The 9858-nt window shown below is 46.4% G+C and overlaps 1 protein-coding gene across 5 annotated transcripts; it reads left to right on the top strand.

Moving 5' to 3' along the window:
* The first annotated feature begins 4558 nt into the window (after positions 1-4558).
* Positions 4559-9858, top strand: LOC113132838 (leukocyte surface antigen CD53-like). 5 transcript variants are annotated; one of them, XM_026311219.2, is made up of 8 exons: positions 4559-4731; positions 5373-5457; positions 6085-6273; positions 7613-7687; positions 7770-7871; positions 7964-8065; positions 8196-8285; positions 9616-9857. In XM_026311219.2, exons 2-8 carry the CDS (start codon positions 5395-5397, stop codon positions 9685-9687), a joined length of 693 nt encoding a protein of 230 aa, XP_026167004.1. In that variant the 5' UTR covers positions 4559-4731; positions 5373-5394; the 3' UTR covers positions 9688-9857. The 5 variants fall into 5 exon arrangements, with proteins under 5 accessions (XP_026167004.1, XP_026167023.1, XP_026167015.1 ...); XM_026311230.1 differs by lacking the exon at positions 4559-4731 and adding an exon at positions 4755-4980 and having other exon boundaries at positions 5373-5432; positions 9616-9858; XM_026311210.2 differs by lacking the exon at positions 4559-4731 and adding an exon at positions 4755-4980.

The raw sequence follows: 9858 nt of genomic DNA, 5'->3' as shown, positions 1-9858 counted from the left end.
TCCAAAACAGCAAGTCATCAGTCTCTGGAATGTGGATGGGGCATTCTGTAGGCCAAACGGCATTCTGTTTGCTTCGAACAAGCCCATGGGTGTACTGAATGCTGTTTTATGCTTGTCCTGCTCTGCTACTTCCACCTGCCAGTAACCGGAAGTGAGGTCTAGCGTGGAGAAGTATTTTGCCTGCCCGAGGGCCTCCAGCGCCTCCTCTATTCTTGGCAGAGGAAACGCGTCTCTGGTACTGTAGGAGTTTAGTTTTCTGTAGTCGATGCAGATTCTCAATGACCCATCCTTCTTGGTCACGACCACTACTGGGGAAGCATACGGGTTCTTACTGGGCCGAATAACCCCTGCCGCTTCCATTTCAGTTATTAACCTTCTTACATCTTGCCACTGAGATTGCGGGATCTTGCGGTACGGCATTCGAAAAGGTTTTGTATCTACCAGGGGGATTTCATGCTGCACTGTTTTTGTGTGTCCATAGTCCAGTGGGTGTTGCGAAAACACGTCTGCATTCCTCTCCACCAACTGTTGAATGAGGATGCGTTGGTGTTCATCAGCCACCGCAGCCCCGCTCAGGTCAACGCCGCATCCCTTCACGACTTGGTCAAAACTCAGACACGCCCCCCCATTCTGATGCTCACTCTGCTTCCTGCGGGCAAACTCCGCTACATTATCTACCAGACAGACAATGGCCAGCTGTGTGTGTGGTTTAATAGTGATGGGATGCTGCGCCAAGTTCAAAACTCTGACAGGGGCACAACCCCTCTTTACGTCGGCCAGGACTTTGGCAACCAGGAGGTCCTGGGGGACTGTAAGGGATGCATGGCTCTCTATCAGGGCTGTGTAGACCTTTCTCCTCGGCCCCGCTGTGACTCTACACCTCACGTCCATCTCTGCTCCCGCTGGGATGTGGATTTTCCGGCCAGTGTATACAGCATGACCCACCATGTCGCCACTTTCACTTTGATCTGACTTCCCCACCTCCTGCAGGGCTGTGTACCATTCCGGATGCCTTTCCTTCACTTGCTGCAGGAATTGTTGGCCATAGACTGCTTGCAGGTGGCTTCTGGAGGCCCGGAGGACATTAGTACCCACTAGTAGGGGGACGGCAGAGCGGTAGTCAGAGTCCGGAACCACAAAGGTGGGGACAGCCTCATATTCCTTCCCAAGCACTTTCAGTCTAATGTGCAGGACACCATGATAGGGCACGCTATGCCCCGCTGCTCCCTCTATCGGGATTTTGGAGGGCTGTAGTAACTGTGTGTTTAGATCTGGATGGCTGCGCCAGAAACCATGAGTGATACTAGTTATTTGGGAACCAGAGTCAATCAATGCCCTGCACTTCAATCCGTTAACCTCCACCTCCCCTTCATTTCTAGGACCTACTAGGGGGGTTTGATCCTTTCTACTGTCAGTCTTTGTTTTTGGTGGGCGAGGACCTTGCTGTGAGCCCGCGGTTGCCCCAGAAACCGTGGGCCTCACCAGTTTAAATTCTGCGCTAAATGGGGTGCCTCCCCCTCTGCGGGGATTGTCGATGGTTGCGGCCCAGTCCCCCCTGGGTGTGGACTATGCAGGACAGCTCGGCAGACTCTAGCTATGTGTCCCCGCTCTCCACACCTATGACATGTGACACCTGGGCTCTGCGTGTTGTTCCTCTGTGGAGAGTAGGGAATTAACTGGGTCGCAGGAGGTTGGGGAGGTCTATGGGGGGTTATCCTGGTCTCCAGCTGCGACAGCTTAGCCATTTGCTCCTCCTGGCTCATAGCCAGCTTCTTGACCATCTCCGTCAGTTCTGCTAGTTCAGAGGCATGTCTCCCCCTCTCTGATTTTGTGTTGGCATTGCATTCTGGTGTGAAATGCACTTGGGACACCGATCTCTTAGTTCTACATTGTGGCTGGAACTTTCTTGCTTCTCTCGCCAGTTCACGGAGTTCAGCCTGCAGCTCACGGAAGCTCCAAAGTCTTGGTTTTATTGGTGCAATACGAGCATATACGTCTTCGTCGGCCAACCCTCGCAGAAACTGACGGGTGAGCTTACCATCTCTATCAGGGAACGGCTTGCCCTGCTGCTGACTCTCCTCCACTCTGCGCAGTAATGCCTCCAGTGCGATGGCATATGAACAGGCTGACTCTCCCGGCTTCTGGCTGCGCTCATAGAAGTCAGCCAATGGATCCCAAAAACTTTGCGCATCACCGTACTCTGCCCTCAGTTCATCAAACGCTTTCTCAGGAGTCTGGTGAGAGGGGGGGAGGTTCAACACCAGCTTCCTGGCCTCACCACTTAGGTTTCGTATCACTGTGGAGAAGCGGAGGTGGGCAGGGAGGTCAATTGCATCTAGGAGGTACTGCATATCACGAATCCAATCATCCACAAACGTCTTGCTGTCTGCATTTCGTGTGAATATTTGCACATTTCTCACTTGGTGAGTCTGCATGAACCCGCCGTAGGCTGGCTGTGGGAGGTTAATCACAGGAGGTGGGGGCACAATTGGAGTGCCTTGCAAATTTGGAGTTGGCATCCACGTGGTAGGGGAAGTTGGGTTCACAAGGACTGCTTCACTGACGGTGTGAGGGTTGTGAGCCGGAAAACCAACTAGTGGGGCAAGGTTTGGTGGTGCGGATCCGTGCTCCGCACTCTGCAATGGCTGTCTATAAGTGGCTGTGTTATCTTGGTTGTGTGTGGCTAGTGGGGGTTGGAAATTGTGCAATAGGGGCTGGGATACAGGAGTCGAATGTGGGTATTCTTGGTATGTGTGGGGGAAGGTCTGGATGAACCGGGTTGCGTGGATGGGTGTAGCCACCTGGTCTCTGTCAGGCTGCTGGCTCCTGGTCATCTCCAATGAAATATGGTGCGGGGAGGTTTGTGAATATGGGGATGATCTGGATGCCTGTCCACTGTGATAACTTGGGCAAACCGGGGTTGTAGCTGAGTTTATTGGTAAGGGGGGGTATGTCGGCTGCCCTGGAACTCCATGGTGAGACGGCACAGGGGCATGAGCTGGGGTGGGGCAGCGGTCCGCATAAGGGGTCAGATTAGGAGGTGGTGGAGTTTGGGTCTCCAAAACAGCAAGTCATCAGTCTCTGGAATGTGGATGGGGCATTCTGTAGGCCAAACGGCATTCTGTTTGTCAGGTTTCAGGTTTCACTTTCTCCTCGGCCCCGCTGACTCTACACCTCACGTCCATCTCTGATCAAACCCCCCTAGTAGGTCCTAGAAATGAAGGGGAGGTGGAGGTTAACGGATTAAAGTGCAGGGCATTGATTGACTCTGGTTCCCAAATAACTAGTATCACTCATGGTTTCTGGCGCAGCCATCCAGATCTAAACACACAGTTACTACAGCCCTCCAAAATCCCGATAGAGGGAGCAGCGGGGCATAGCGTGCCCTATCATGGTGTCCTGCACATTAGACTGAAAGTGCTTGGGAAGGAATATGAGGCTGTCCCCACCTTTGTGGTTCCGGACTCTGACTACCGCTCTGCCGTCCCCCTACTAGTGGGTACTAATGTCCTCCGGGCCTCCAGAAGCCACCTGCAAGCAGTCTATGGCCAACAATTCCTGCAGCAAGTGAAGGAAAGGCATCCGGAATGGTACACAGCCCTGCAGGAGGTGGGGAAGTCAGATCAAAGTGAAAGTGGCGACATGGTGGGTCATGCTGTATACACTGGCCGGAAAATCCACATCCCAGCGGGAGCAGAGATGGACGTGAGGTGTAGAGTCACAGCGGGGCCGAGGAGAAAGGTCTACACAGCCCTGATAGAGAGCCATGCATCCCTTACAGTCCCCCAGGACCTCCTGGTTGCCAAAGTCCTGGCCGACGTAAAGAGGGGTTGTGCCCCTGTCAGAGTTTTGAACTTGGCGCAGCATCCCATCACTATTAAACCACACACACAGCTGGCCATTGTCTGTCTGGTAGATAATGTAGCGGAGTTTGCCCGCAGCAACCTCGGTTCGAATCCGGGTCACGGCACCAAAGATGTAACCCTATCGTGCTGACACCACTCTGGACGCCCCGATGCTCTGCGTTGTGTTTTGATGTTATAGGGTGTGGGGGTGTGGTGCAGGGAGCTAAGCATCAGACACATTGGTTTGGCTCAGGGATTGTAGTCGAGACCGGTTGCAGATGAAACAAGGCGGATCTTTTATTCGTCTTCCAGGTGGTTCACAAACACACTCTCTCTCTCTCTCGATGCCTATAACCGCCACTGTGCATCACCTTCCAAACAGAGTAACAAACACTGTTCTGAGACCAAAATGGCGCTCAGAACGAGATTCACTCAGAAGCTACGGAATCCCAGGATGGACAATATGGCTGACAGACCCAAAACGATGGCGTGGTAGCGCCATCTACTGGCGGTGATTTTCTACTGCCCTACATATATATATATATATATATATATATATAAATCAGAGGTGTGAAACTGTCACGGTTTGGTAATGGAGGAAACTTCATCCACAAATCCACAAACGAAACCACAGGACTGAAAGGAAAGGGGCTTTATTTCACACAGACAGTTACCATACAATGACCAGTAGATGTCCACGAAGAGCTAGGTCAGACATGAGTGAACAAACATCCGGCAACATGCAGAAGTGAAACCACACAACAACTCCTGTGAACGGGATCTCCGTTGTTCACCTCGTCATGTCTCATGAGAGCCCGAGTTCAGCCGGGACGAAAAGGCACTGAGCACCTCTGCTCAGTGGAAAACAAGCTACCGGTCGGTGTCGGTAAGCAGGAGAACACTAAGGCACAACAAAAGAACTTCCCTGGTCCCCTTTAGTGTCTGTGAGTAGATGGCGGCAAAATGAAAATCCTAGTCGTGGTCCATCGACGACTAGGGAGACAATAGTTCATTCTGGATGTGCGCTGGGTAAGGAAGAACCATAGGTGCTGGGGAGGTTGGTCAACAGACAACCTGGCAACTGCCAGGGGAACAAACAGGAGTATAAGAAGCCCTGGGGAAAAACGAGGCGCAGGTGAAAATAATCACTAATCCTGGGAACAGAAAATAACCAAACCAGTTCCCGTCATGATCCACCAAAGTAAAAGCAAACAGGAAGTCCAGACTGCGGATCATGACAGAAACTATATACATCCTATTTTTAAATTGGGGAAGTTTCACAGCTGACTAGGTCCCTGTGATGCCATCAGCAACTGTAATCTGTTAAATTTGTGCTTAATAAACATCTGAAATGCACTTTCTGTTTGTAAACTGGGGGGAACCACACAAAGTGAGCTACGTCACTAGTGTGATTGTGGTGTTTTATCTGCCTATGTACTGTGAACATGGTTTAGATTCACTTTGGCTTCTTCTGTTCATATTAGATGAAATGTGTAATTACAAACCTGTGTTTGTTTGGTGTTGCAGGTCCAATCAGGGGTGTTAAAAAATGGCTCAAGGCTGCCTCAAGTGTTTAAAGTACACCATGTGTGTTGCCAACTTCCTTTGTTTTGTACATATGTTTCCATCATCCAGTATCACAGTCAGATGGCACATGGTAGCACCTATTTTAGTCAAACAGGTTTTTCCCTTGTCCAGTGCTATGATGAACTATTTGAGCTCAGCTAATTTCTGAGAATATCCATACATTACAATACCTGAACACTTTTTGCATTTGTTGAGTGTTTGGAAACTAGTTAGGGCAGTCTCAGAAAAACCTAAATGACCTAAAATAGCTGAATATAACAGATTAAAAGCCCAGATTTTAAATGGTTGTGTTAAAAAATGTAATCGTGATTGAAGCTACCAGGAAGAAGTCAGTGGTCTGTAATGATATTATTGGCTGTGCTCTGTCAAAAATAGAAGTACTCATGAAGAAAATCGATCATTTCAGTGGTCATCATATTATTGTATATATGTTATTTTATTGAATTGTTTTTATGAGGCATTCATTGGAATTTAATGTAAATATGTTTTGTTAAGTATCTAAAGCTGTAAAAAGTAAAATATTTCAGGCAGAAATCTGTTGGTGCTCAGTGTAACTGTTGATACGATATATCTGTGAAGCTGTACTCAGGTAACTGAGGTGTAGGGAGTGTGTAACATGAACCTGGCTGTGCTGTACATTTGTTCCTGTCAGCTGTGTGGTGTGGCAGTGCTGGGCTTTGGCGTATACATAATGGTGAACTTTGAAATGGCAGCACTCACCCCTACATTGGCCACCTTGAAAGTGGCCAACGCACTGCTGATCAGCGGCATCATCATCACCTGCGTGTCCTTCCTGGGATTCGTGGGGGCTCTGAAGGAAAACCGCTGTCTCCTTTTGACGGTAGGACACACATACACAAATTTTCTTAAGTTAAGCTGTCCAAGGCTGCATCTATTTCAGGTAACAGGGATCTGCTGGAGCCTATCCCAGCTCTCTGTGGGTGAAAGGCAGGGGTCCACCCTGGACAGGTCCCCAGTCCATCACAGGGCCACATAGAGACAGACAACCTCACACACTCACACTCACTCCTATGGGCAATTTAGAGTCACCAATCAACCTGACATACATGTTTTTGGACTGTGGGAGGAAACCAGAGTACCTGGAGAAAACCCACACAAGCACAGGGAGAACATGCAGACTCCACACAGAAAGGCCCCTGATGGGTTTCAAACCAGGAACCTTCCTGCTGTGAGGCAACAGTTTACAAGATTTTTTGAGTTGACATAGCTCCAGAATACAATGTACTATAAACTGTGGTGGGGAAAAACTGCTGTGTGACTTATACAGACTTCCATATGCAGATTGTATATGAGTCAGGACACCACTGACCTTGATCTATGGAAAGTTGCCCTGTTTACAACAGCTGACAGTAGGTTCTGTGGATTATTGAGAGGTGATTGAATGAATAGTCAAGCAGATTTTCTTATGTAATCTTTCACTGTGGTCACCACAAATGAAGATCTGTTCCTATTATTTGAACTAGAAAACATGTGTCTGAAAACTGGGACCAATAGAACCAAATACTCAAATAGTACGTGTAGGGCTAGATACTGCTAAAAAAAAAACCTTCTTTTACGAAAACCTGCATTTGTCACAGTGTTTTAAAAAAAACTTTGTCAAGACCTGTGTCACCATGAAGTAATAGTGAAAGAAACATTTCACACATGCTTCGCAGCATGCTGCTGCCCTATAGATCCAGGAGCTCTAAAGTGCAAAAACACACCATTTCACAAAACACAACAACATTTCACAAAGGACAACAGCAAAGGCGAAATCATGACTGTGTAGCGTTTATGTCACGTTTGAGTTTACGTCATGTAGAGGATGTGCTGGAGAAACAAGATCTGCTGCTGGCATCTTGGTGTCAGATAGCAGAGGAACCTTCAGAGCTGTTTTAGTGATATACAGGGGGCGTAGTGGTTGTAATGTCGTGGCTGATCAAATTCAATTTGTTGAAGTGAGGAAGAAAACATATGTCCTAAGTGGAACAGCAGGAAAATGTAGTTGGATATGTTAAGATGTGTAATCAGTCGTGAACTGTGCTCCTAATGACCACTGAATTTTCCTCTGGTCCCACCATGAGGTTGATATTCCTGTGGTTTTGAGTGACATGACTACAGTTATTGGATTCCTTAGCATAATCAAAGAATCTCCACTCATGTGAAGTCTCTGTGTACAGTTCTTCCTGCTGCTGTTCCTACTGATGCTGGTGGAGCTGACTGCAGCATGTTTGCTGCTCATGTATGAGGCAAAGGTAGGATCACATCAGTCACCATTCACACCGTGTTTTCTGCTGAGACACTAAACCCAGTATGTGATCTCACCTTACAATATAGATTTCTGAGCTGGTGCAGACAGATCTGAAAAAGGGATTGGATCAAGTCAAGCAAAAGCCTGGAAATTCATCAGATGTGATGTGGGATCTGGTTCAGCAGCGGGTAAGAGGTCCAGTTCCTGGATGACTGTGGATGTGGCTTGGCAAAATACTGGGCGTGATCTCAGTCCATTTTCTATTCTATTTTTCCTTCAGCTTGATTGCTGCGGAGTCGAGAATGTGACAGACTGGGGAGAAAAAGTGCCGGAATCTTGTTGCAAGAACAACTGTACCACCAACCGTGTGTACAGAAACAAGGTGGACACAGTGTAACCCTCGGAACATCTCAATGCACACCTTATTTTGATGTACTGTAGAAGTCAGGAGCATGGTCTTCCTATTGCATTGGACTGCTGGTAGCAGTTCATCTGAAATGTGTGTTCTTTAGTTGCAGGGCTGTTTACCGGTGATGAAGAACATATTTGAGGAACATTTCCTTATCACTGGGATTTCCGTCATTGTCCTCTGCATTATCGAGGTAAACCACCAGGCTGCTAATAAAGCATTTCTCCATTCCAAATGAATGCTAATGCTGCTCTGAGTCTGCTGCATGTGTGAACATGCACATTTTTGCTATTGAGGTGTCCAAAATCCCTCATTCACCAATTCACTACTCACTAGCCCTTACACAAAGACGTTTATTCAAGTGTGGCAATAGTACTTTAAAATAAAATAGAATAGTATACTTTCAGGTTACAGACAAGTATACAGAAACATCTTAATGTACTTGTCCTATACTTGTATTAGTTGTAAATATCTGCCATTCTGAGATTGACATATACTTACCGTAAGTATAATTAGTATTCTTCACAAATATAAGTATTTGTTTTGTAGTGTCAAGTGGAATAGCTTGGAGAAAACGGTACATTGGTGGAACTGAACCTTTAGCAGCATAAGGAAACACTGGATTTGTTTATGACTGATGTTTGACCTCTACTATTGAGTTCACACTGAGCAGTTACGTTCCTCTTGTGTGCTTTTGTAACAGTGTACGCGTTTCTTAATTCATCCTGTGTAACTAGTGTAACTACACAAATGACTCGTGTCATTTATGGTCCTTTTAATTAAGAGACAGTTCTAAAACTGCAGAATTGTACACAACATAGTTACGGTACAAAATACAAATTAAAGGTAAATTATTTGTGTACTCACAGTTTACTAGTCTTATAAGTTAAAAAAGTACACTTAACGTATACTTTTATAAACTACCAAGGGGGTGAGTGTTACATGACTAGCAAACAGTACATATAGAAGTTTTGTTGCTTTGTACTTTCATAAAAACAAAAGTGGTCTGGAATTGTATAACTATGACCTGGTATATTCAATACACAGTAGAGTTGCAGTACAAAATTAAACTGTACTGCAACTGCACAATGTTCTTGTGTTTCAAATACATGGGCCAGACGTGGGCATCATCAAACAGGCTGGGGGGGGTCTGGCACCGCGTAGTTTTAACTTGGCATTGGGGGAGTGTGGAATTTTGTTCCACTGTGGGGAATTTTGACCAAATGTGCATAAGCTTCCTGTGATGTTGCCAAGTATCCACAAAACCAAACAATTTAACACAGCTTTTCCAGCTTTGCTCACTTTCAGTTTCAGTAAATAATATTTCAGTATATTTCTATAATCAAATCTTTTCCTCAAGAAACTGTTGTGTTGCTCTTGAAATAACCGTTAATGTCTGAAAAACCTGGCACTTTTGGAATGTTTTAAAATTTAAAATATGATCTATAAGGCACAAGACCTATTAGAATATTTCCATGTTGAATCAAATGTCTTATTTGACTTTTTTTCTTGTTTGTTGACAGGTTTTGGGAATGTGTTTCGCCATGACACTCTACTGCCACATTAGTAGATCTGGACTGGGCTACAAGTTATAGACCCATGTGTCTTACATGAATGAATGTTGACAAATCGGATGATAAATGATGCTTCCTTTCTTCTGCCAGGCCCTGTGGCTACCATACTTCAACATTACAACTGATATCACTGCTTCCTCCATGAGAGTTCACACTGACGGTCTGTCATACCTTCATTCATGTTCTGCTCAC

This window comes from Mastacembelus armatus, unplaced genomic scaffold (genome assembly GCF_900324485.2).
Source record: "Mastacembelus armatus unplaced genomic scaffold, fMasArm1.2, whole genome shotgun sequence".
Classification (NCBI taxonomy): domain Eukaryota; kingdom Metazoa; phylum Chordata; class Actinopteri; order Synbranchiformes; family Mastacembelidae; genus Mastacembelus; species Mastacembelus armatus.
The sequence above is the reverse complement of the archived record's forward strand: the minus strand, read 5'-3'. Positions and strand labels throughout refer to the sequence as shown.